The sequence below is a fragment of the Notolabrus celidotus genome, chromosome 3 (genome assembly GCF_009762535.1).
Source record: "Notolabrus celidotus isolate fNotCel1 chromosome 3, fNotCel1.pri, whole genome shotgun sequence".
Classification (NCBI taxonomy): domain Eukaryota; kingdom Metazoa; phylum Chordata; class Actinopteri; order Labriformes; family Labridae; genus Notolabrus; species Notolabrus celidotus.
Window position 1 is genome coordinate 12256869 of NC_048274.1, and position 26941 is coordinate 12283809.

The 26941-nt window shown below is 40.5% G+C and overlaps 1 protein-coding gene across 3 annotated transcripts; it reads right to left on the reverse strand.

Annotated features, from left to right (window-relative positions):
• On the reverse strand, positions 1-26667 carry trim66 (tripartite motif containing 66). Of its 3 annotated transcripts, none has more exons than XM_034680245.1 (18): positions 26518-26667; positions 21124-21346; positions 20142-20355; positions 18136-18265; positions 17691-17807; positions 17393-17507; positions 16987-17133; positions 15836-15953; positions 14806-15611; positions 7981-8187; positions 5018-5147; positions 4853-4934; positions 4571-4757; positions 3352-4145; positions 3150-3273; positions 2976-3050; positions 1745-1897; positions 1-1633 (listed from the first exon to the last, which is right to left on the reverse strand). In XM_034680245.1, the coding sequence occupies exons 2-18, from the start codon at positions 21130-21132 to the stop codon at positions 1397-1399; spliced, it is 3645 nt and encodes a 1214-aa protein (XP_034536136.1). In that variant the 5' UTR covers positions 21133-21346; positions 26518-26667; the 3' UTR covers positions 1-1396. The 3 variants fall into 3 exon arrangements, with proteins under 3 accessions (XP_034536136.1, XP_034536135.1, XP_034536134.1); XM_034680244.1 differs by lacking the exon at positions 26518-26667 and adding an exon at positions 25918-26505; XM_034680243.1 differs by lacking the exon at positions 26518-26667 and having other exon boundaries at positions 7981-8190; positions 21124-21242.
• Positions 26668-26941: the final 274 nt, after the last annotated feature.

The window sequence follows — 26941 nt, forward strand, 5'->3', positions numbered from 1 at the left end:
CCAGAATGCATTTTATTGATATTCATACATGTGCATGTTTATCTTTGACTGTTACAGTAAAAAATGAGATAAAGAATGAGGCTGCTTGCCTAAAACAGTAACAATAACAGTAAATGTCATCTCTCTCTCATACGAGAGGAAGTATTGTTACATCTATTGATTTAGCAGGAAGTAACATTACATATACTGTATATTCACTACTCTTGACAATGATCAAGGAGTGCACAGACAATCATTTTGTGCAGTACTTACTCTAAATGTCAAGTAAACTCTACCTTAGGCTGCAGGAAGCAAGTCAAGAACATTAAAAAACAAGAAATGCTCTACAACAGCAGATATTATAAAATGACATATTTCAGTTTGGCTCTACATCTTATAATCATCATTACGATATCAGTAGCTTACACTCTTATCAAGCCTGAGATAGTGAGAAAACAGGAGAGTACAAAATTGAGCTCAAACTAAGGTGAGACAGAGAGCATACAGCAAGTAGACACAAACCTCAATGATCATTAAATGCAATATTTAGCTGTATCGTTTGATCTGAATATTAAATCCTTACCGAAAATTGAAAAACGTATAACCCTTTGAGCGCTCGCACTGGTTATACTTCCTTCTTTCATTCACATTCTGAATCATTCAGTCAACAAAGCAAAGATTATAAATCATCAGTTCTTTACCAAAAGAAGCTACTTGGACACATAATCACATCAATAATCAACCTTATGATAAACACCTGCAAACATTTCATAAGTAATATGACAAATATAGTAAAATAAATGTATAATATCATTTACAAACATGGTAAATACAGAATTTACCAATCTGAAAGTTCCAAAGTGCTGTAAATATATGAGCGCTACATTAATCACCTAAAGTAATCCACTTAATAAAGATGCTAAGTAAGATGGATGAACATACAATTTCAGCATTCTTTATGTACAGTATAGCATATAACAGCAGGTGTGTAACATAGCGAGTCCTGAATGAAAATACAGTGGGTCATTCCAAGTGCATGAGGAGTAAATAATCAGTGTTTGAATATGATGTGATGCAGCTTCCTGCAGAAGTCCCAACAAACTGCTGGTTTTGTTTCATGAAGAACGAATGTGACTGAGTTTTTTAATTATTCTTTTACACTCTTCATCCTATCAGTTGAAGTATGCAGGGATATTAATTGCTACAACATGTCAAATATTTGAACTACTGTGTCAATATGTTCAGCTGCCATCAGGTGGCAGCACTGTGACATTATTGCAAACCGCTAATTAGGCCTATTTTCAGATTACAGCATGGAAACACTGTTTCAGCCCCGCAGGCTGCTAAACAATAAACAGCATAATTACACACAAATACAGCATAATCGTGTTCACGGTTGAACTGGGTTCACCTCTGGTTAGAAGTTATTTCTCCTTGACTTGAGAGAGTGTCTCCTCTTCCTCTTCCTGTGGCACTGCTCCCTCCTCTCTGGCCAGGGGAAACCGCCATCAGCGGTCCTGTAGGCCTCATCGTACTCATCACTGTCAGAGTCCGCCTCTGCCCCGGGGAAAACACTGTCTGGGAAAACTTCTTGCAGCCTGGAGGTGAAGAATGACTCAAGGCTGCGGCCTGCTTGGGCCACCTCAGAGTCAGGCTGAGGTCAGAGAGAGAAAGGGTATTTTTATCAGATCGGTTTAGTAATTTTGTCCACATATGATTTTAAATACCATCAAATGTGTAAATAAATTAAACATGTTCAACTTACATAATTGAACTTTGCACAGTTGCGGAACATGAGATAAACATCAGTGACAAACTGGTCCGCTGAGTTATAATGTCGAGTGTTCCTCTTGTTGAGTTTGGCCCTGATCACAGACAGGTCCATGGGCCTCTTAATGATCTGGTAGTAATGACGAGCCTGCATGAACAGATATAATCAACCAGGATGTAAAGAAACATATTGAGATACAATCCTGCCTCTTAATTGCCTGTACTCATTCCAGAGTAATTTCCTTTTAACTCTCTCAGTATTTGTAATGCTCTACATAAATGTTCCACAGGTTTCTTTGTTTATTACTGTAATAATGGGGGCACATGGTTGTGGATCTAAATCACAGAATCCTACATTCCCCTAAAGTTAAAAATGCTCAGAAAATGATGGATCAGTGATGCACAGTTAAAACTTTACAGTCAGACTCAAGAGGGAGAAGATTAAGCATCAGTCTTAGAGATGCTCTGTAAGTAGCTCTGTCTTGTAATGTTCTTTGGTGCCTCATTTTTGTGCTTTATGAATACTCATTATAATGCAGGTGCATTCTAATAATAATAATAATAATAATAATAATAATAATAATAATAACTGATATTTATATAGCGCCTTTCAAGAAACCCAAGGTCGCTTCACAGGGTCAGGTAGGGGGTCTGGGGGGTAGGTGGGCATATCTAACAAGGAGAGGCCTTGAGGAAAAGGTGCGTTTTGACTGCTTTCTTAAAACTGTCCAGGGTTGGGGCGCTGCGGATGTTGGGAGGGAGAGAGTTCCACAAATTGGGGCTTGCCACACTGAATGCTCTGTCTCCAAAGGTCCGCAGCTTAGTCTGGGGGATGGAGAGGAGACCCAGGATGGAGTGTGTTGCTGGAGGAGGTCAGCCAGGTATTGGGGGCGAGGGCATGCAGGGATTTGTAGGTGAGGAGGAGGAGCTTATAAATCTAGCCATTAATTATAAGCTACATATACACCAAGAATTACTGCAACAACAGATGGCACATGCACTTTTACTGTATAGTATGTCTTCAATACTTTATCAATACTTCAATATTTAAACTATCAACATGACTATGTCATATTTTACTTAAAAGTAATGAAGTAAACTTGTTTGTCATACCTTAAGAAGAAAGAAATGATATTTATAGTGAGAATAACTGCATGTGAACAGTACTCAAAACTCTGAGTTGGCCTTCACTGAAACTAGACATCGAGAAATGTGAGATCACTCACCAGTGGACTGACGGGCTCGTGAAAGGGAGCACTGAGGATGTTACTGAGGATCAGAAGAGTCAGCCGCTCACATTTCTGCAAACATATTTAATGTGTATATTCATAGAAAATAGTCAAACCACATTCAAACAAAACATTCATCATTTGGAATGTGCAGTTTCTGAAATCACTTACTCTCTGATCACATTCAGGGAGTCCGAGTGCTGTTGAGTGTTCTCCAGATGTTCTTGCGTTCTCACAGTCGTACTCCACCTCCGGCTGCATGATGTCTCTGCACAGGCTGCACACCCAGTCACCTCTGAGCCAGACACAAGTCCCCATCAGGTTATGAACAACTACAGGGTAATGTTGAATGTGTAAAGTATAAGAAGCTTACGAGGGGAAGCTGAGCAGGGACGGGATGTGGCAGGACAGATGGAAGACTTTAGGACAGCGGTCGCAGCACAGCAGGTCTCCTCCAATCAGACACACGGCACAGAAGTCCTCACTCTCCATCGCTGCACTGTCCTGGTCCGGCTCGACGTCCTCTGCGCCTCTTTGAGCAGGAGGGTTTGCCATCAGAAGCGGCCTCTGTGTGGGACTGAAGTGTGAGTCCTCTTCCAGGTCAGAGCGGAGAGGCTGTGGGTCATCCGTTGTCAGTTCAGGGTCAGAGTCTAAGTCGAGCTCAGACTCCACAGAGCCCTGCGAGTCTGGAGGCTGATCAGAAGCTACTTCAGAGTCGGTCTCTGTCTGAAACTGGGGATCGCACTCAGGCTGGACGTCTGACTCTGTTCCACCATCGCCTGATTCTGTATCAGCATCCAGCTGTTGTCCATCCTCTGATCCTGGATCCACTTCATATTCCAAACTTGGCTCAGAATCTTCTGCAATATCTGCTTCACCACAGAGCCCAATCTCTCCTACAGCCGCAGACTTCTCTTCAGCTTCAGAAGAAGACTCTGCATTTGGGTCAGATTCTTGTGATGGATCTGAGTCTTGCTGCTGTTCTGGATCCTCCCAAGAAAACACTGCATCCTCTGAGACTGATCTGGGATCAGAGTCAGAGTCCAGATCCAGAGTGGTGTAACTCTGTGCCACATATTTTGGGTCAGTAGACGGCAGGGTGGTGGTTTTACGAGAGCTGATTCGCCCGTGGCTGTCAAACTCACTGGTGGTCTGATGTGCGCTCGACTAATTAGGATGAGAAAAGAGAGAATCAGCTATCAGTCCAAATCCACATCAAACAATGACAAACTGTAGACCATGTATAAAGTAAAGTTCACCATAATTTGCAAAAGAGACACTTTGGTTGATTGAACAAGTACTGAGGTTCAAAACTTTCCAAAAAGGGATCAAATGTTATTATTTTATAACAACTAAAATCTGAGTTTTGCACAGAACAAAATAGTTTGCTGTTTTAATTTTTTCAAATTAAAATATCCTGTCAGTTCTTTTACTTCTGTTGAAATATAAAAGGTATAAAACAAAGCTTAAAAGTCACACTATCATCTCAGAAAAGCTTCCACATAAAAACGAGTTTACTTCACCACTTATATATATTATTTGTATTATTTTTTAAGACATTTTCTTTCTTAGTGCACAGAAATATGACATACTTCCGGTGCTGCATCATGCCAGGTACTCTGCCGGGACAGAGTGTCGCTCTTTCCCATCCCGCTGGCAGGTAAAGGGTCACTCTGCCGTCGTCCATGTGGGGGGAGTTGAGACACAAGAATTTTGAGACGCTCCAGACAAACTACTGGGACCTTTGGCCTTCCTGAGTCCTTCTGAACGTCTCTGTTACTGTAAGGAGAACAAAGTATGGTAACTAACGTGTATCATATCAGATTTTGTGATATCTGCAGGGACACATTTTTGAATGGACAGCTTTTACACACCTGTTGTGGTTGTTTCTTGACACCCTGCACTTCTCCTTGGCCTCAAAATCAATCTCCTCATTTACATATGTGAAAAATTGTTCTAAAAAAGAGAAATAGGGAAGGCACGTGTTAATAAAGTTAAAAGAGGAGGTAGTAGCATGATGACAGAGTGTAATCCAGCACCTGGCTCAGTCTTGTAGGATAGTAGGGGAGACCGGTGGCGTCTATAGTGAGGCATCTCAGAGGAAGATTCTTTGACGACACAGAGCACCCCGTCTGAAGCCCTCCTCTGTTTGGGGTCCACGCTGGCATACTGCAAATAAACACATAAAAGAATATTTATCAAAATCATCATCGACCACAGAAACAGCATCAACGTCAATAATCATTCAGAATTCTTATTAACCTCAGTGTCATCATTCGCATCAATCCCTTTATCATCAAAAACATCACTAGCATTAATATCTGGAACTACTGAATTCAAAGCAGAGACTCAGAGTTGATTCATTTTTTTCCTTTTTCTGTTTGTTTAAAACTGTCTGCCTACATTACCCACCATGCAACTCAACACCTTTGGAGATCTGGTGAGATACAGGTGTATCCTGCTTGTAGCTGCTTGTTTAACTGCTAGCCTCAGAGTTTGCCTCGAGGCTGCAGAGGTCATGAAAGGTCAAATCTTCTGCAATCCTCCACATTTCTTCGTTCCCACTAATTTAAATCCCAAACTGCCATGATATAAGAGACATTATTTTATGATGCAATTCATTAAACTTCACACAGCCCCTTCTGGAGGAACAAAAGACAGCAATAATTCATGATGCAGTAGCACTCACACTGACCCTCATTTATCAATCTGGTGGAGAAACCAGCACAGATATGGGAGCAGGAATCAGCGTACAAGATGGTTCACATGTGATCTATGAAACTAGCATATCTGGGCCGATCACAGTGTACACATGATCAGGTGTTGATAAATGTGGCGATTGAAACAATCATCATTAAAATATTACGCCCCTGAATATTCACGGTTCAGCTGGCCTATACGCTGGACTATATGAAATAGGGGGACGCATTATGGCACAAAAGAGAAACTGATCTGAGAAAGGATCAACACCATAGCAGCAGAGGTAGAGACATAAATCTGTTTTGTTTGGCAGATTGAAAAGTGGCATTAAAGGGAGTCAAAAATACCCCGTCTGGAAGGGAATCACTGCAGAAGTCAACAGTGTGGATGTGGAAAACTGAGCTCCAGCAGAAGTTTAAACATTTACTTTATACATATCTTTAGACCTTAATTTTTTCAACTGTGTTACGTAACTTTTATATGCCTGAAATATATTTAATTCTTTACATTCAGGTTTTTAAAAAAATTCTCACCAAGATCACCATTAAAAAACTCCCAAACTGCAGACTTGATAACCTACATAATGTTTTGAATTAACTCCAACTGTGGTCATTTTGTCACACGTAATGTAACGTAGCCTAGAAATGCATCGCCTGTGTGTGGGATTTGAGCGTAACCTCCACTCACGTCTAGACTGATGAATGCCGATCTCTGCGTTGAAACCACCATTTGTGGTCATAAGCACATTTGGTAAAATGTCACCTGGATGTCACGCAACTTTCTTACAGCTCAACCAGGACAAAACAGACGTACTTGTTATCGGCTCAAAGGCTTAGAGAGAGAAACTGGCCTCCACACTAAATGTTCATGGACTTAACCCAAGCCAAGAAGCAAGAAACCTTGGTGTTTTATTTGACTCTGATTTTAATTTTAAACCACAATTTAATTTAATCACCAAAACAGCTTTTTATCACTTAAAGAACTTTTCTAGAGTGAGCCCGTTTCTCTCTCTGGGCAACACAGAGAGACTAATGAACGCTTTTATAACCAGCAGGCTAGACTACTGTAATGCTCTCCTTTCTGGTCTTCCAAAGAACACACTTAATACAAAATGCAGCAGCAAGAATTTTAACGAAGACCAGAAGGAGAGCACACATTACGCCTATTTTAAAATCTTTACACTGGCTGCCTGTTTCTTTTTATGTTGATTTTAAAATTATTTGACTAGTTTTTAAGGCACTGCATGGCCTCGCACCAGACTACATATCAGAGATGGTTTTAATGTTGCACCAGGAAGGCTTTTCAGATCTTCCGGCTCCTCTCTTTTAGCTGTTCCTCCCAGGAGAACATAAACTTTCAGTGACTCTGCTTTCAGCTATGACGCTCCGAGACGATGGAACAGCCTGCCGGAGGATCTGGGGGGAGCTGACAGAGATATTGAGAGTTTTAAACGTAAACTAAAACGTATTTATTCAGTCTAGCTTTTACGTAGGGATTTACAATTTTTTTGCTTACTTTTTACTTTTATATTGATTTAAATGTTGCTTGATTATTTTATTAATTTCAACTGTTTATCTTATTCTATTTTTATTTTATTTTTATTCATTCAATTATTTATTTGTATTTATCTACTCAGTTTTATTGATATTTTAAGCCTTAATTTTATTTTCAACTGTTATCCTTACCCTTTTGAAATGTATCTATTTTAACTATTTATATTCTTAATATTAATTGTAGGCTTTACCTTATTTTAATTACACATATTTTATTGTTGTTGGTGTGCATTAGCCTCTATTTGAAAATCCATCTTTGTTTTTTTAAATGTCTTGCCATAATTTTATTTCTGCTTCTTTCCTGTTTTCAATCGCTGTAAAGCACTTGCATTTGATTTGTATGAAAGGTGCTATATAAATAAAGCTTGATTGATTGATTGATTGAAATGACGATCATTGACCAGTATATCGGTTTCAAAACAAAAGCACCACTGCTTCCTTCTGACGTAAACAAGAAGACCCTTCATTTCTCTGCTCTTCTGCTATAGATCATTTTGGACCAATATATTGTAAATATTTCAATGCAATATACAAATATACAATACATATATTGTAAGTATGTAGTCAGCAGTTGAATAATTAAATAAAATAATTGTTTATTAGAGACTTAAATCAAACTGATTCAATCATTTTTCAGGGGACCTGCATCACACAGGAGAAAACTGCAACACAATAGTGTCACTGCTATTCAATCTGACAGCTGAGCTCCACTTCCCTTCATGTGTGATTACATTCAGATGCAGGGTTACCTTATTTGCAGCTTCTGCCTCTGGGCTGTGAGTGCTTCCTGTGGGCCTTTCAGAGTAAGGGCTGCCGGATGGGGCTGCCAGTTCTGCAGGGATGCTTTGGGAGCGTCTCTTTCTCCTCGTGCACACCAAACTAGGGCTGAGTCTGCTGTTCTGCATGTCAGATACACGCTCATGGGCTGTCACTGACACCTCCAGGGATGTGGATCTCTGCTAGGAACACACACACACACACACACACACATATACACAAGTAAGCATGGTTACAAGCTGCTGTTCATGTCGTTAACAACAGAAAGTGAGCTGTGTGCATGTGTGTGAACAAAAACATTATTCAGATCATTCAGTATTTATTCAAAATGATTCAGTCCTTGCAAGCAGGGAAGGGTCCACACAGCTGCATATGTCACTGTTATTGTGTAACTGATAAAAGGGTCAGTTACAACACTTATTACCATATGTAAATCCACTATCATGCATGTAGTGTGGTCCTTTGATTAAACCAGTGATTCTAAAGTGTGGGCGTTGATGTTTCTGCAGGTGGGCCAACGTGGAAAACACTGTTTCTCTGATCTCAGTTTTCAGTCGCAGCAGATGGTTCACCTATGAGTATGGCCTTCCAAGGTTTCTGACTATTGATAGGAAGCTTGTCCTTTATTTTATTTATTTAACCTTTATTTAACCAGATAAAAGACCCATTGAGATCGAGACCTCTTTCACAAGGGTGACCTGGCCAAGGGAGGCAGCAACATACGTCATAGTAAACAAAACAGACAGATAACAACGACAACAAACATTGAAATATAAAATACAAGCAATTTGATAAAATAAAGTGCAGAAGTTATTTTACAGTAACAATTTAAGAAAACAGGCACTGCTTGAAGGATTTCCGTTGTCCTTTTCTTAAGATAGAGCGGAAAGCTTCCAATGAAACAAATGCTGACAGTTTCAGTTCAGATTGGAGGGCATTCCAAGCAGAGGGGGCAGAGAAACTGAATGCTTTTTTCCCGTTTCAGTTCGAACACGAGGAGTAGAAAGATGCAAAATGTCATTTGATCGTAGGGCATAACGGCTTCCAGTTCTCTGGAGAAAAGTGCATAAATAAGTAGGAGCCAAGCCAAGAAGAGCCTTATAAACCAGAGTCATCCAGTGTGTATATCTCCTTACATTTAAGGAAGGCATGCCAGCTTTAGCATACAGTTCGCAGTGGTGGGTGAGGCGGCTACAACCAGTGATAAACCTCAGAGCACAGTGGTAGACCGGAACCAAGGTCTGAAGGCAGCTGGATGAAGCACACATATACACAACATCGCCATAATCAAGTACAGGCAAGAAAGTAGCTGACATCAGGAGCTTCCGAGCTCTAAGGGAGATACATGACTTGTTTCTGTAATAGATACCGAGCTTCACCCTTAATTTAGAGATCAGGTTTTTGACATGCACTTTGAATGAAAGGTCCCCATCAATAATTAGTCCCAGGTACTTGTAACTGGTGACCAGCTCTAAAGTTTTACCCTGGACAGTTCTAATTGAGGGGATATCCTCCGAGGGAAAAGATGCATTTGAAAAAAGAATTCGTTTGGATTTTTCCGCATTTAAAACCATTTTCAATGTTTCCAGTTGATTTTGCACTGCATCAAAGGCGGATTGCAAGAATTTAAAAGCCTGTGCAATCGAGTGTGAACAGCAGTAAATTACAGAGTCATCTGCATAAAGATGGTATGGGGCATTTGGCAAGTTTGCACACAGATCATTGATGTAGATTGAGAACAGAATGGGTCCTAAGACTGAACCTTGAGGTATGCCTTTTGTGACCTCAAGAGAGGCAGAACTAACTCCAGCCATCTGAACACATTGTGTCCTACTTACTAATAATCGGCAAACCAAGAGGCAGCCTGTTTGGAGATGCCATTCTTCAAGAGAACATCTAACAGGAGACTGTGATCTACAGTGTCAAATGCCTTGGATAGGTCAATGAACAGAGCAACACAAAACCTTTAGAGTCCAATGCCTCAAATACATCATTAAGAACTATCATGGCAGCAGTAGCAGTGCTATGCAGCTTTCTAAAACCTGACTGAAGGGGGTTTAAAGTGCTGTTTGATTCTAAAAATTCCTTCAGTTGATCACAAACCAATTTTTCAAATACTTTCGCCAGAATACATAATTTAGAGATAGGTCTGTAATTATTCACGATGGAGGGTTCGCCTCCTTTTAGCAGTGAGAGGACAAACACGGATTTCCAAACTTTAGGAAGTTTGTTTATCCTGAGGCTTAGATTAAAAATACAGGTTAGAGGCTCAGCAATGACATCAGCAGCCAGCTTTAGAAAGAATGGATCCAAACTATCAGGACCAGCGGATTTTTTGGAGTCCAACTTTTTTAGTGCACTACAGACCTCAGATATAGACACAGGTTCAAATTGAAAAGAACAGCCAACAGGAGGACGACTTACAATAGCAGGTCCATTATTTAAAGTAGTCTTTTTAAAATCACTATTTAAGGAATGAAACAAATGCCCTGCTGTGATAAAATGCCAATATTACTTACATTGGCAATTGCTTGCTCATAGTGGATTACTGTTGGGCCTGCCTAGATAACATAACACAGTGTACAGTCTGGACCTGCTCCTTTTGGGAAGTGTTTTGGTGCACTGTAACAAGAAACTGACTGATTCAATGATTGGTTGGTTGACTAATAGTTTAATAGTTGCACTTATTTTATGACCAATTGTAACATGTATCAGGGGCAGAACAAGCCTGACTGAGGTACTGAGTTATGCAGGGGTGGCATGGATTATGTGCTCACATTAACTTCTTACATTTAAGTATCTGAATAGTTTTATAGTCCTGGGTTCTTATGTTTTTTAACTTTTAAAAAAACCTAGAGTTGAGGCGCTGGTGGCCTAGCGGTCTAAACGCCCCGCATGAAGAGGCTACAGTCCTCGTTGCAGGGGTCGCCGGTTCGATTCCCAGCTAGTCAACCATTTCCTGCATATCTTTCCCTCTCTCTACTCCCCACATTTCCTGTCTCTCTTCAGCTGTCCTATAAAATAAAGGTAAAAAAGGCCAAAAATGTAACTTAAAAAAACCCCCAAAAACCTAGAATTGCAACATTGAAATCTCCTGAGCTTAAATAAATAAGTTGAATTTCCAAAATCTCAATTTCAAGTATTGACAAAAGGAAATGTTGAACATAAAAATGCAGAGGAAGCAACAAGAAGACTTCTGCAACACAGTCATAGTTTAGAATTTGGAGGCCAATCCGATTTCAAGGTGGGGCATGACACCCCTGGCCACCCCCTGGATGCACCCGGATGTGGAAATACATTGATTATTTATCTATACAGCACAGCTGTAGGCCCTCTTTCACAATTCTTTTTTTTTTTTCGTTTTCAAGATGAAAATATTGGGAGATACCTCTTTTGGTGTCATGTATAGATAAGACCTGTGTGAATGAAGGTCTTGGTGGGCCCTGGGATATTGTAAGTATGACATTAGGCTGCAGCATTTTTGAAGATAAGGACGACTGGATTAAACAATAACAGTGAATCAGTCTTTACCACTCCGTATCTTTCATATATGACAATTAAGCTAAAGCAAATGTCTAAAAAAGCTCCTTTGCACACCTCTGCTGTCTCTTCAGCTGATGTAAACAGAACGCCTTAAAAATAATTTAGCACCTTTCTTTAACACCTCTTTTTTTCCTTTCCTTTCCTTTTCCCCTTTTTTTTTGAGCACACTATCATCCATTTTCAGGCCACACAGCGTACATGCTCCTAAGTATCATGCGATTAAAACACTTACCTGATCCATACCCCTTGGGAGAGGTACATAGGATTCAGACTGAGGAAGAAAAATAGACTATAATCCTCCTCTGTGGAATGACGAGGAGGGGGTGTAGGAATTTATCTCAAAGTGTGAACCAGAACTGAAGTCAAACTGGCAGCTCCCTCTATTCCCTCAGTGACTCATTAATGACAGGTTAAGTACATAAACGACTGCACCCAAGTGGTTTTATGTCGTTTTCAGATGCTGTGACTTGAAAATGCAAATATAATACATCTTTGTGCTTGTAAGCGTGCGCGTTGAGACATTTCAGAGAGGTGATTATGTGGCTGCTCAAACCTCTGGCATCAAGTGTGATTATGAAGAACAGGACTCTCCTGGTTTTGGGATGCAGCTCAGAGCTTTAATTGTCAAAGCAGCTCTTTGTTTTCTCATCATCCTTTCTTCATAAAAGCTCAAGCAGATTTGTGTTGCACCATCTGTTTTCAGGCGAGCTGTCAACTGTGGGAAGTGATCACTCTGGCATTAAAGTAAAGTGCTCCTTTATTTTTAGTTTTTTGGAGATAATACATAAAACTGAGTGCTGCCTCAAATTTGACACTTTAGCATTTTAGATTAATACAGTTTAAATTAACTTTATGTTAACATTCCTGACTTTTGGACTGACTTGAATATCATCACATAAAGAGTAAACAATTTTTGTTTTCAGTTTTGTCGCTTTTGTTCTGTTCTTTGTGTTAGTCTGTGTTAGTGTTCTGAACACCTGTGCTTCAGAGGAAATAAAACTGATGCTGACCAATAACTTGTGGTTTCTGAGAGGCGAAAGAAAGCCCCGGGCGGTTAACCATGTCATGAGTTGCGAGTTGGGTTCAAAATAGTTTAATGTTATAGAAACTAGGCAGAACCACGTGTGAAATAAAAAACCGAAGACTGTGGCGCCCGGCTTTCACACCACACACAACTCGCTTTGATCTCACAGCAGCAAATACACAGACTTCTTAAATTCCCAGCCTCAACTTGCCATGTTGCTTTACAACAACTATCAGATGATAGAACTCATTGCAATATAAACAGAGGTGTTTTAGACTAGGTTTATGTAACGTAATATTTATCCTTCCGTTACAAGTGTCGTGTCAAACTTTTAGATGTGTTGATATTAAGACACTGTGAGGAGTTTTTAACTGATTGTGAAAAAGCATTGCTCTTATAATGATGCCTCTTCATGACTTACATTGTAAAATTAGATGTTCAGCAACAAGATTTGATATTTTGTCATACTGGATTTCAGTGCATGTGTTCAGGTTGAAAAAAGCTGAGTTGATGTTCAGCTCACACCTGAAAGTGTCTATGTTCAGGACTTTAGGGGGTCACCAAGATCAACACAAGAAAGTTCCTCACAGTGCCTTTAACTTTTATAGAATTAATGACCTAATAATTAGTTTATACATAATTTTTAATACTTTAGTGCTAATGCTAATTATCGTTTACATATTAGGGTTACTCGAGGTCAAATCAGCCTCAAGTATTTTGTTTAATTTGAAGCAGCTATAAGGTAGTCTGTGATTTTATTGAGTCCTTGGATAATAATGAGCACTGTGTGGCCCTTTTAATTGGCAGCCTCCACACTCCGACATCTCTCCTAAGTGCATGTTCATAGCATGTTTGTGCATGATTGTATGTATATCAAACTATGTGTGTATGGAGCATGATCCAAAAAAAAGGGAAAATTGAATTCCCCCATGGGGATTAATAAAGTACCTTCCCTTTTGACACTGTAGACTGTATATTTATGAAACAGAGACTACTCAGTATTTGACTATCGGAACAATCTGTCCATTGGTTTAATAAATGGTGTTCCCCTGGACCACTGTTATTTACAATTTAAATCAGTAGTATTGGTCATAAAGTTCCCTACACAAATTTTCAGTTATATGCAGATGATACAGTTATTTGCTGCTCCACTCCAACGGAGTATCAGGCTCACTCATAAGACGCTTTTGATACTCTACAAGACACCTTTCATGACTTAAAATGATCTTGAATCCTGACAAAACAAAGTTCATGATGTTTAAAAACTCAAAAACAATGCCAGTGAACCTGACATCTATTACTGTCTCAGGGTGATGTGATGTAATCCATGAAGCAATCTTTTTTAAGCTTCACATTTAACAACTTGTAAAGAAGTTGAAGTTAAAGTCATGCTTTCTTTTGCTGCAAAGAAAGGACTTGTTGCTGCTACTTTTATACCTAATTGATTATGGTGATTTTTTATATATACGCATGCAGCATCTCAATGCCTTCACTCTCTGGATACTGTTTACCACGAAGCTTTGAGGTTCACAACAAATCTTAAGTCACAAATTCATCTCAGCTCCCTGTATGCTCCAGTTGGCTGGCCTGCATTGTCTACCATAAACTAATTCACTCACATGTCCTTATTCATGAGGAGATTTTTAATTTGCTTCCCTCTTGTTTATGTCATTTTATCAATTTGAAAAATACTGGAAGCTATAGTCTTCGTTCTGTGACCCAGTCTAAGAACTTATTTTTGCTCTTTGTCCCCTGAGTGCGTCTTAAAGTGGGGGAAAAGGACTTTAAGGTACGTTGCAGTCTCCTTTGCTGCAGGAGAATTTGGGTCTGAGTGAGCTGTTGTCTCTTAATGTTTTTAAAAGTAGATTGAGGTCGTTGAAGGAAGATGCATCAACTTGTAGATGCTTTGACTTTCTCTAACTTTTTTTGGAACGTGCTGCAGCTAATCTTGGCCAGGACACTTTTGTATAAGAGAATTTTAATCTCAATGAGGTTTTGTCCTGGCTGAATAAAAAAAATAAAAGAGCTATTGAGTGGAGGCTTTGGTGAGATTAACTGTCGCTCAACAATTAGCTGTCAATTTATTTTTTCTGAATGTTTTCCACTTTCATTTATGGGTTCTTAATTACATTGATTCAAAGCCAAGTGAGTTTTGCTGTTATTTATGTGCGAATCTACTGATGCCAAAGCTTTCGAACACATAATCAGAGGGATTGTTAACTTCTCTCACCCTGGCATCTCTGTTGTCTCTGAGCGTCAGTGCTGGTCTGTTCCTCTGCGATTCTTTCCTCAGCTCTGGATGAACATGAAGCTGCTGTTGGACGGGACTCTGCTCCCTCCTGTCCTCCTGCAGCTCTTCATCCAGCAGCTCTCTGCTTTCAACACCAGCCGTTCCTCCAACATCCTCCTCCACTCTGCATCTCTCCTCCCAGCTCTCTTCAGTCATCACATCTCTGTCTGCAGCTGCGTGGCTGGGATCCTGCTGCTGAGTCGTGCTAGTCGACAGCCTTCTCTGACACTGGCCCGGCCTGCTGTGGTCTGCACTTTGCAGATTCTGGCTGTCCTGAAGGACTTCTCTCTGGTGTTGGTGATAAAGGTAAGACTTTGACTGGGACTGAGACAGAGAGGCTTGTGGCTGGGATGCAGATCCTCGATTGCAGTTGAGCTGGATGTTTCCAATGATTGGGACAGGTGATGAGGGAGGAGGACACTGCGTGGAGCTGTCTGGTTCCCAGCACCTCTGAAGCTGCTGGCTCTGGTGCAGGGAGGAGATAAGGGCAGGTTGAACACAGCTGGAGTTATACAGAGTGGCTTCCAGCTGGCTTTTGTCCAGACTGGATAAGTCTGGCTGTGAGGGGATGCCGTGAAGACAACACATCTGGGGCTCACAACAGGCCTGGTACCCACAGCCCGGCTCTCGTCCTCTGTGACACACAGACGGCAGAGTCATGCAGGTGAGGGGCTGAGGCCTGAGGATACTGGAGCAGGTCAGGCCCTGAGGATAAGTGCAGTTTCCCCCTTCAACATTTAGCTGACCTGTGGAGCAATGGAGACATTTTGTCAGAATGAGATTGTGGCTCCTTTTGCAGAGGATAGATAAATCAATAAATGAATACAGGTGGAAACAGATTAGCTTGATCCCCATGATAAAAATATACAATCAAAAAGTAAATAACTTTTGTCAGGACTAAGAATCTAAGAACTAAGAACAGAGAACAAAAAGTTGAATAACTATCTTGGATCATTTATATAAATTTTACCTAAAGAAGATATCTGTTTGGTCCAGTAACTTGCATCCCAGTTGAATTTGATCTTGACAGGACTCCAGGGTTCTGAGTGGAGGGATGGCTCAACCAGTTGCTGCATCTGGAGTGAAATCTGAAAGAAGAGATTAGTCAAGACATAGTTTGAAAACAATGTCAACAACAGAAACAGCATTACAAAAAAGCAGTGCACAGTAAAAGATGCTGGAAGAACAATGACAAGACAAATCCTTAAAATAGCCAAATTGCTTGAAACCATGTTTCAGTGACATCTATATCCCATACTGGTCTACACTAGAAGATATGAACCAACACAGATGTCATTTAGCTGTTTTGAATATAGAGACGGGAATAGCCTTGAATGCAACAGACAGAGAATGTTAACCAAAAAGACACATCTTGGTTTGTCTGACTTTTATATTCCTGATGACATGTTTGGGATTCAGGGATGATGTTTGTCAACTGAGCTGTATGTGACTCTGTATAAAAGCTGAGATCATCCATTTTTACATTTTTGGACAACATCAGGCATAAAACTATCCTTTCCCTTTGGAAGAAAGAGTGTGGGAGGTGCAGGTCTTTCGGTCTTTTCAGCCGTCTAAGTAGTTGGCATTGCAGGTGTGAAATATCTCCAAACAGCCGACACTTAAGCACCCTCCGTTTCTCATCAAGAAAAATGGCTGCACAGTTTAACTCAGCCCGTTGTCACGATTCCTAATTCAGCTGTCAGTTTGGACTAATCAGTATCCAATAGGTGAATCCCTGGCTGAAAGAGTGTGGAGTGATTTAGTCTAACGCTTCCATAAATTTACAGTGATTAGAGGAGATTTATAAAATTGATGTAGACATTAAAGCTAAGGGGCACCAGTTTGGCTAAGCAGTTAAAGTGTGCACCAGTTGCTTCAGTCCTTGCATGCAATCCCTGCTCTCTACTACCAACATTTCTTGTCTCTCTTCAACTATCCCATCCAATAAATTCCCCAAAATAACATCAAAAACAAATTGAGGCTGAGATATCTTTACTTTAAAGGGATCAGGTTCCAGAAACACACAACTTATCTTTTGTTAAAACCCCTCTTTTCTCTAATAGATGCCTACATCTTGTGTATTTGCGTGTGTTTTTGTGTGTGTGTTACAATGAAACGTACCAGAGCTCTGCTGAAGAGCACCGGGCCTCTGCAGTCATGGGTCTTGGCCCAGGTGATGAACTTCTGAACATGGTCCAGCTGGCCACACGTCTCTATTGCCCCCTGCAGCTGGTCCTCCAAACGCTGCTGGAAGTCTTCTGAGATTTTCTGTAAAGAAGCAGTTTACAACATGTAAGTAAGAGTTCACAGAGAGTCATGTCTGGTCTGTGGGTTAAATCAATGGCTCCTTTTTTTTTGACAGATCTGGTCCCATAGATTTTAGCTTAAGCAGCTCTGACAGATTATTATGGGTTCTCGTTTGCCTGCTTTCAAAACTGATTATATCACGGCGGTTACGGAATCTTTGCATGTAGATTCACAGCTGGCTGAATGATAAGAAGAGGAGAAAAAGAGAGAAAGTAATTACCTCCAGTTGCTCTATTAATAGGGTAGCTCGTTTGTTAAGCTCGTTCATCATAATCATCTTTGCCATTTTAATCTGGTTCTCTGCCTTCCTGTGTGCAATCTTTACTCCATGAAGTCTACCGAGACAGAGAGGAGAAAATAAATGCATCAGTCCAGGCAGAAAAATCCCAAATGTAGAAGAAGAAAGCAGACATTAATTTATGCATTAGCCTGCTATATTTCATTTTGTTGAATTATTAACCAGAGAAGTTGCACAGACTTCAGAGTGTGGTTTTGTGTCTTTGTGAGTCCAAACCAACCTGTCCTCTATCTGTTTGGCATTGTTCTCCACTGCAGACCTCTTCTCCTCTACCTGCACCATCAGGCTCTCAAACAGCCACTGCTGGTCCTGGAGGGCCTTCCCGATTTGCACCACCCTGAACAACAGAAGAGATCAGAACAACCACCAGACAGTAAGTTGACTAATTTATTCTCTGGGCAGAAAGAGCACCAGAATTAAATTTGTTTTCCCCAGGGACGAGGCATTATGCAGGTGACCTTAGAGGCAGCTACTGTGCTGAAACATCACACAAAACAAAAGGGTATGAATACTTAATAGGTATTAGGCGGGCCAAGGATACTGTATGCAAATACACATGATAAAAGTGACAAGGCAGTTAAAGAGAGTCGTTGCTCAGAGGAAGTTTTTAACCTGCGGTTAGCCCTCCTCTGCAGTGTCCTTGTGCTGTGTGTCTGAGGACTGACCTGTGGGTTTTGTGGGAGGACAGGTGACAGCTGCTACAGCACAGAAGGTCACATGACTCACAAAACAGCTCCAAGGGCTCCTGTCTGTGAGAGTGGCACATGAGGAGGGGACAAGGATACGACCCTGGGCCTGAAAGACAGACGGAGGGAGGTGAGAGGGGAGAGAGCGTGGAGCATCAGCAAAAATTTGCAAAAGCAGTTCACATTCATGGTACGAGGAGGGCCACAGGGATGAACATGTAGTGTAGAAAGTTTGAAGAGAACAAGCACTGACGCTCACTTTTGGGGACTCTTAAGAACTCTTAAGAAGAGCCAATAATTTGAATACAATAAGTGGGTTAGACACTTGAGAGGCATTCAACATCACACATATTTATTTTAACAATCTTTTTTGCCCAACGTCAGCTAGGATAGGCTCCAGCCCCCGCAACCCCGAACAGGATAAGCGCTCAAGATGATGGATGGATGAATCTTTTTGTGCATCCATCCATCTAAACTTGCATCATTTCAAAAGTTGTGTATAGTTTGAGTGTGATACAAATGAAGGTACTTTGGTGTAATATTTCACTTGGTCACTGAAGTGCTGATTCTGGCACTTCAATTTTGTGCAAAAATAAGTGTCTTCAATTTCTCGCTTAGTCTTTTATACACACTGTGTGGAAAACTACATGGTAGTGAGCTGTGGAGGTGCAAATGGTTACATTTAGACAACGCCAAACTAGCTATTTCCATGTGTTCAGGCTTAATGCTATCTAAGCTAACTGGCTCCTAACTTCTTTCAAGTTAACTTTATGGACATGAGAGAAGTATCAACTTCTAAGCCTTGAAGAATGAACATATCTCCTGAGAATGAAAAAATATGACTTTAACACCCACTACATTGGTAGTCATTTGCAGAGACTGCAAAAAAGGAGAATTTTCAATTACTATACCAATGCATTATATTTTTGGCACAGTGTTACAGACTTGATTCTATTGTGAGACTGCCAAGAGTGCAAGGACATTAAATCTTCAAGTTTTCTCTTTTGTGTTTTTCTGCAAATTGCACCAGGTTGTCAAACCTTTTTACAGTAAAAGCATGCTGTGAAACTTTTAAATAGTGCTAAAGTAAACTGTGGTGAGTAACACTGGTATGCATGATTAATACAGGTCTGTCTCTGCACAGAGTGATAGTACAAATGTGTGAGAATCGATCCCTAAGCTGAGGTTGCAATGAGAGTTGAAGTGTGCTGAGTGACAAAAGATATAAGCGAACAGTTTTTTCAGTCCTGTCCAAACCCTCTTTGATACACACTCAAAAATATCCTTCACACATTTCTAAATAGGTCACAGAAGAAACAGTTGGCCCACTATACGTCTATCTAACAATAGCAGGATAAGGCTAATGAACGCAGCCCTGCTGCTCTCTGCTGGCCGGCTTACCTCAGCCAACCTCCTCCTGCCTGCAGATCATCACAGATCTTTGTGGTGGAACGCTGAGCATCACCCTGTGTGCATTTACTGACCACATCCTGTCTGTCAGCGCACTCACACATTTTCTCACAAGTGTTCAAGCCAAACAGAAACACTCCCCTCATCACAACCAAGGTGTTCAGGACCAACGAGCTTGTTATGATTTGACAACTTGTGCAATGCACACCTGCAAAGGCAGCTGGCAACAAAGCTGCAAGGCTTACTTCAGGCTCTTTAAATAGAAACGCGCTAATATTAGCAAAAATGATATCATAGGAGCACTTTAGAATCTGGGACACGTGTTAATGAGAGGTGTAATAAAACACAGGGATCTCCAGGAACTATTATCAGCCATTGCCCCTGACATGAATTATTCATTGCCATGGTTCCTACTGAGGCATGATTAACAAGCAAACAGTGCAGCAGAGGGAAAACACAGAAATCAAAACAGGATTTGAGGTAACACAGAAAGAGAAACTATGAGGCCCTATTGATTATCTGTTGCAGTACATCTGAACTGGAGGCAACTAAGTCTTGAAATGTCAGAAACTTACCTTGTCCAGTGGGAGGCAGGGAGCTGGACCCTCTCTGGTGCAGGTCAGGACACTGGGGGGCAGTGGGCCTCTGTTGTTGGTGCATGTCTGTGTACTGGGAGGTGGAGGAAGCTCTCTGATGCTGGTGCACATCTGTGCACTGGTAACACAACCACTTGTTGCAGAGTGTACACAGGCTTTGTGCTAGTGTTGGCTCAGAGCACTCTGAGCAGCTCTAAAAGAGACACAAGAAGAAAAGTGTTCTTATATGTATCCGGTGAACGCTCTCATTTTCACATGCACACAGAAACGTGTAATAAACGGAGCACATGTCTGACATTAGTGTTGCTTCTTCTCTCTGGGCTCAACCACAGAGTTGTAAATTGCTCTCATGACACCTCACCTGTTACAGGGTGAATATTTATTACATACTGACTTCATTTTCTCACTGTTTTAATATTTTAAAGATACAAAAGTTAAATATGAAAGATATAAAAATCTGTTCAAAAACAATTTGGGCAACTTTGTAACAAATGCATTAAAGCTTCTTGTGTTTTTTCTTTGTTTCAAGTACGAGCAGTCAGTTTAGAACAAGCAATACGATGGGATTTACAGCTTTTTTCATCTAACTAATACATCGTTAATCCTTGAGAGGATATTTGTCCTCTGCATTTCACTCTTCCTGCCAATTTAGGAGCAGTGATAAGCGCCTCGGGACCAAATCCAGTTTTCAAACCCTCTTACTTGCCCAAAGGCGATGCCAGGGCTATTCCTAATATCCAACATGTATTTTTCGGATGAGAGAAAAGCAACACAAACATAAGAAGCATGCCAACTCGGCACGGAAAGGCCCCATGTGCCCTGAAGGAGTTCAATCACGGAATCAACAGTGCAAACTCAGAAACTGCTGCACAAAAACAAACAACCTCTCATTACTTTGTGTGTCAAAGCTGAAGAAATTGTTAACGATAAAGAAAAACAATGCTGAAAACAAACACCTTACCTTCTCCATTTTGGTACTTTGAGAGCGGAGCTGTTGTCTTCTCAGCAGGATGAGGAAAGGAGAGGAGAGCAGCCTGACGCCTCAGCAGCAGAAACACTGAGGTTTCTACCTGAGGCAGGAAGCAGTGCGCACCGAGAGGTGGCCCCAGAGGAGACGGCTTACATGACAGCCTCACTGTTCTCTCTCCTCCCCCAGTTCATCCATGTGTAGGACCCCAGCCTCACTGCAGCAGAGGAGAGGAGTGTCACATTCAAATTTCATCCCCTGCTTGCTGGTGCAGCCACCAAAAAGGAGAGAAAATCTAATCCTTTTTCTTAAATAAGCCTGTGCATAATAATTGGGAATTAGGGAGATAAGACAATTATTTCTTTGTAGGGCAAAATATCCCCGCAAGCTCTTTCCAAAATGGAGGAAGGAAGACCAAGTGACCTACAATGAGTAAGGAGAGAGAAACTGTTCTGTAAGCAACTTTTGGTTCTTTGGAGCAGGCACAGTTTGAGGCAGAAGGAGGTGATATCAGACTCAGGTAAAGCCGGGGTATGTCAGGCTGGGATAGGTAGGCCGGCTGTGGCCTTCTTCCCTTTGTCAGCACAGGGAGGGGACAGGTCCCAGAGGAGCTACACGCTAACGTAGCTCACCAAAACCGGGTCAGGCTCTGATAAGCTCCAGATGGGACTAGGATACACTCATGCAATTCCCTCTAACACTGTGAAATCAATTAAGATTTTAGCTCCACATGTCAAAGATAATGAACACAGAAAGAGGGGAGTAAAGGAGCAAACTGTAGATGAAGATGAAGAAAACTCAAACACAAAGGAGACATAACTCAGAACAGAATATCTGCATATGAAACAGTTGTGTAACAGTGAGAAAGTCGGAAAAAATGCACAACTGGAAAGAAAATGTTGTTATAGGCAGGAAAAACTTAAAGGCCAGACTCACAATCATAAACAGACCAACATCAACAACTTATGGTCACATCTGGAGCTGTGAGCAAGTCTGCCTAACAACAACCCCTGCAGCCTGACCTACAAATCTGACAACTTTCTCATCCTTGGGTGCTTCAGTGGGGAGCTCAGAGCAATCCCATTCCCCATTGTGCGCTAAAAGACCCAATTTGAAACACAATTAGTCAGTCAGAGAACACCCTGCCTCTTGGTTCACTCAGCTCTGTAGCATTGTCAAACTGTGCACATGCCATCTCTGCACCCTCACAGCATTATTCCCTCAAACTGCTGCCTCCCACCAGCTTCCCTGCCCCACTAAGTGAAGCTGGCACTACACACACATGCTATCTCAAGAGATGTCACCATAATAGAAACCTGTGCAGTAATCTCTCCCTTGAAAGCACCCCCTACGTAACATCTATTAACTCTGAAGAGATGGGATCACATACATAAGCAGGATTCTCTACCACCCCTAAATCATTATACCATCTAACTATTTCTATACTCAACTTAGTGAATAACTTACTCTCAGTTCTTTATACAGAACAATACTGTTAAGATATTTGTTTCAATCTGTTTATCTGCTGATCATGTCGTGGTTGAGCTGCTGCTGTATCTGACAAGATCTCACCATTCGTCTCCTGTGAAACGGTTTCAGGCAAGCAGCAGCAGTTTTACTTTCTGTTTGCTGTGATGCCTCACTCTTTTATCTTATTTTAAAACTGCCCTAACATGCGATGCTCCGTTAAGTTGTTGTTGTAGCCTGTTTATTAAAAGCCTATCACACATGTGCCAAAGATACACTCGCTGCATGATCCTTGACAAATAGCACACAGTGAGTTTATCAGTTTGTCCACTACTCTGATAAGGTGATCTGCAGCAGCAAGATCCAATGTGTGAACTTTAAATCCAAAACATATTACATGAAAGAAGTAAAAATCATCTTATTAAGAGAGTTTCGAGTTATTTCTCTGTTAATCCCCACTTTTAAAATGACTTATGGTCATTTTAAAGATATATATGGGCTTTTTTCACCTTTATTGGCTAGGACAGCTGAAGAGAGACAGGAAATGTGGGGAGTAGAGAGTGAGGGAAGACATGCAGTAAATGGCGCCCCATTTATGGTCATTTTAGTCAATATCTATAACTTTTTTATTGTGGTGATTACTGAAGCTTGAAGTTAGTAGTTGCATTTAATTTAAACGAATGCATGCAAAGGATCCTCAGATCTCTTGTTGATTAAAAAAAATCTAATTTGTGCACTAAAACATTAGCTTAATCAAAACTTTTTCTGGAACGACAGATCGAAATGATCAGCATTCAGCATTATCTTTAGTAATGAAGTTCCACAGGGCTCGCAATTCGGGCCGCTTCAATTTCCTTCAATTCTTCGCCCTAGAAAACCATTATAAATAGTATTTTAATTATAAATTAATAATAATTAATAGTAATTACATTGTATTATATAATTATCATGAACTATTTAATATAATCAATTAATACTTATAATAATAATAACAATAATAAAGATAGAACAAACTATTATTAACCATTATGAGGAAACACTTCATAAATTCTCATTGTTACGCAGATGACACCCAATGATACTAAGCAATCAGTTAGCTAAACTTGTAGCATGCCTAAGAGGGTATTAAGACTGACAATGTTCTGCCACTTAACTCGGACAAAAGCTTTAGCCATTGTATGTAGCCCTTGATACCTATACACACGCTCTAATGATGCAGCTGCCTCGCTTCGGTCTCCCACACTAAGGTTCCTCCTGGAGTGATCTTTATCAGAATGACTCCAACAGGAAACTTATTTCAAAGACCACTTTCTTTTCCCTTACTTGACATTACGCTGTACGTTTTGACATGGCCTAGAGAAATGTATCATACAATACGATCATAAAACTGTACAATTCTAGGTAGTATTTTAAATCTCTTGTACCTCACTAGTGACTCTCTAATGGTCAGGCACCATCATATCTAAAGAGCTTAGTGCTCCATGCACTCAATAGATCACACGTCCAAAATGCAGGCCTGTTTGTACCTAAAGTTTTCAATAGTAGTATGGGAGGTGGCGCCTCAATTATCAGGACCCCTTCTTTTTCTTTTTGATAAAACTCTAGCTGGCTCTGGCTCTGGCTTTGGGACAGCACACTGTTACGCTGCTGTAGGCTTAGCCAGGGGGGGGCTTGGTTCTCAGAGTTTTTGTCTACTTCTCTTTCTCACCATCTGTGTGCATTCATGTTCTATTAATCTACTTCTTCCGATCTGTTTGATACCCCAGCTACAATACAATACATTTACTTGTATTTTACTTCTACATTACAAAGAAGCTGATCCAGACCTCCTGTTAAGGATTATTAATAACCTTGACTGCGGTGATTCAAATACAATAGAGATCTGCTAATATCTGGGGATATCTATGTCAAGGCAATTTATTTTTTAAGCACTCAATCACATTCTATGACCTCCATAAAACATATTTGAATAAGGAAAAACCCTCCACTAAAGCGGGGGTTCCCAATCTTTTCATCCCGCAACCCCCAAATTACAAGTGCCAAAGACTTGCGACACCCACTGTCTCTCATAGTGTTTTAATGTGGCTTCATTTAGCTGGTCTGCAGAAAATTAACCTACCTATAAGAGCATGTCATATAGGTATCTTTTTGCCAGATGACTGTCAAGTCTGGCAAAAAGAATGGCAGAAAATCACATTTTCTCATCATCTCATCCCGAACTCATCATCTCATCCCGAATTCATCATCTCATCCTGAACTCATCATCTCATCCAAAGCTCATCATCTCATCCCGAACTCATCATCTCATCCAAAACTCATCATCTCATCCCGAACTCATCATCTCATCCCAAACTCATCATCTCATCCAGAACTCATCATCTCATCCCGATTTCATCAGCTCATCCCGTACTGGCTCTCTTGACTGCTGCTGGCATTAAAATGCATAATATATAATATTATATAATTATCTTGCTATATTATATCATGTTATATTACATTATTATTGTCAACTACAACTCACGATCATACTACATACCCATATTATTTTTATTTATTTATTGCTTAATCTGTCACTACCAACTATAATCACACCATGTCAACCTGTCACTACTGAAATTTTTTAATACTGCCTGTAATTACTGCTGTTTAATCTAAATTCCATTTGTAACATTGTATATATCTAAATTGTATTTTTATCTTTATTTTATTTTATTTTATTTTATTTTACTTATTGTAATTTCTTCTTGATTGTAGTTATGTCTGGGTTGCTGTAACAACTGAATTTCCCCCCCGGGGATCAATAAAGTAATATCTTATCTTATCTTATCTTATCTTATCTTATCTTATTTTCTATTTTCAAGGTTGTATTTCAAGGTTAGCTTCTATTTTTTCGATATTTTTGACTATAATGGGTTAAATGCATTATTTTAGATAACTTTAAAAAAACAACATTCTAGAAGACAACTCACGACCCCCCCATTTGTGTCTTGTGACCCCCCAGGGGGTCCCAACCCCCACTTTGGGAACCCCTGCTCTAAAGGACCAAACTTGATTTTCTTTGTCATATGCTTTATACTTTATTCCCTCTAATAGATTTATTGAGGTTTCGCTTTTTGTTGTTGTTTTGAGCTGCTACAGTCGTAATTATTGCATGTAGTTTGTGTTACACAGTTACTGCGTTTTTCTTAGCATTACTGATTTCAAGATAATAAAAAAAAGGAACCAGAAATAGCTTGATGCCCTGAAAGATATCACACTGAAGTCACAGGAAACTCCCATTAAGTATGACTAAACCTCCAGTTTTGTGTTTTTGTTACTCACTGTGAAAAGCTGTGGGACTTTGGGATTTCCAATGGTTCTCCTTATGGCATCTTACACGTTTGGCTACCTGTTCCATCTGTTCATGAATGTGTCAGCCTGACAGCACTTTATTAACGTGCCTCCGCTTAATAACAGCGAGCATGTCAGTCAAACTGCAGAGCGCCTGCCCCCGCATCCTCCTCAGCCTGCCTCTGCATTAGCAGCCTCACCTCCAGCGCATCACTGAGCGTGATATTATTTTTTACAAAGTGCGCATGAGATTACGCCCCTACCCTGGCATCATGGTGCAATCCACAACACAACAAGAGGACAGCCTGCACATTAAGTCAGCACATGGGGTAGTTTTCTGAGCATAGCGTCTCGAAACTGTCTGTGTACAGATTAATTCGGCTGGTTAAGTGCGCAGCTCATGCAAAGCATCCTGTCAGGTAAACATGAGCGTGAGTGAGGATGTCAGAGTGCTGTTTTCAGTCCAGTGGAAACGAGGCTGTCAGACGTGCGAATAAACTTCTGTCGCTCTGTCAATCACGTCAACTGTGCTTCTTCAGTGTGTGTGTGTGTGTGTGTGTGTGTGTCCAAAGCGAGTGTGTCTGTCTTTACCTTGACCCGTGCATCTCCGAGTGTCGATCCCCCCATCGGATGTCGCTCTTCAGACCGGCCAAAATTTTGGAGGCACCAAGTCTCGCAGTTAATCGTGAGATTTTATATTCGTCCTCATGCAATACTTCTGACGTTTCTCAAAGCTTCAGTGACACTCAGAGGAAAGAGTGAGACACTATTGGAAAGTTGAGAATAATGGCGTAATGATTACATTGCTGCCACGTGATGGTAGAGGCATTTAATCATCCATATTTAATAAAATATCACAATCAAAGTGAACACATCTTTTTAGATTTAAAAACAATGCTTTGTTTCTGTTTGATTTTGTAATGTTATTTGATCCTCTCTTACTAACCAGATGTAAACAAACTGAAACTGAGTCAGGCAAAATAAACCTATAAATATATATTGATTTTTTGAATGC

Excerpts from the sequence above, each read along its gene's own strand:
- trim66 (XM_034680243.1), bottom strand. Across the intron at positions 8,191-14,805 it reads GAGACAACAGAGATGCCAGG|CAGAGATCCACATCCCTGGA; the intron begins GTGAGAGAAGTT and ends GTGTGTTCCTAG. Across the intron at positions 5,148-7,980 it reads AGGCAGAAGCTGCAAATAAG|TATGCCAGCGTGGACCCCAA; the intron begins GTAACCCTGCAT and ends GTTTATTTGCAG.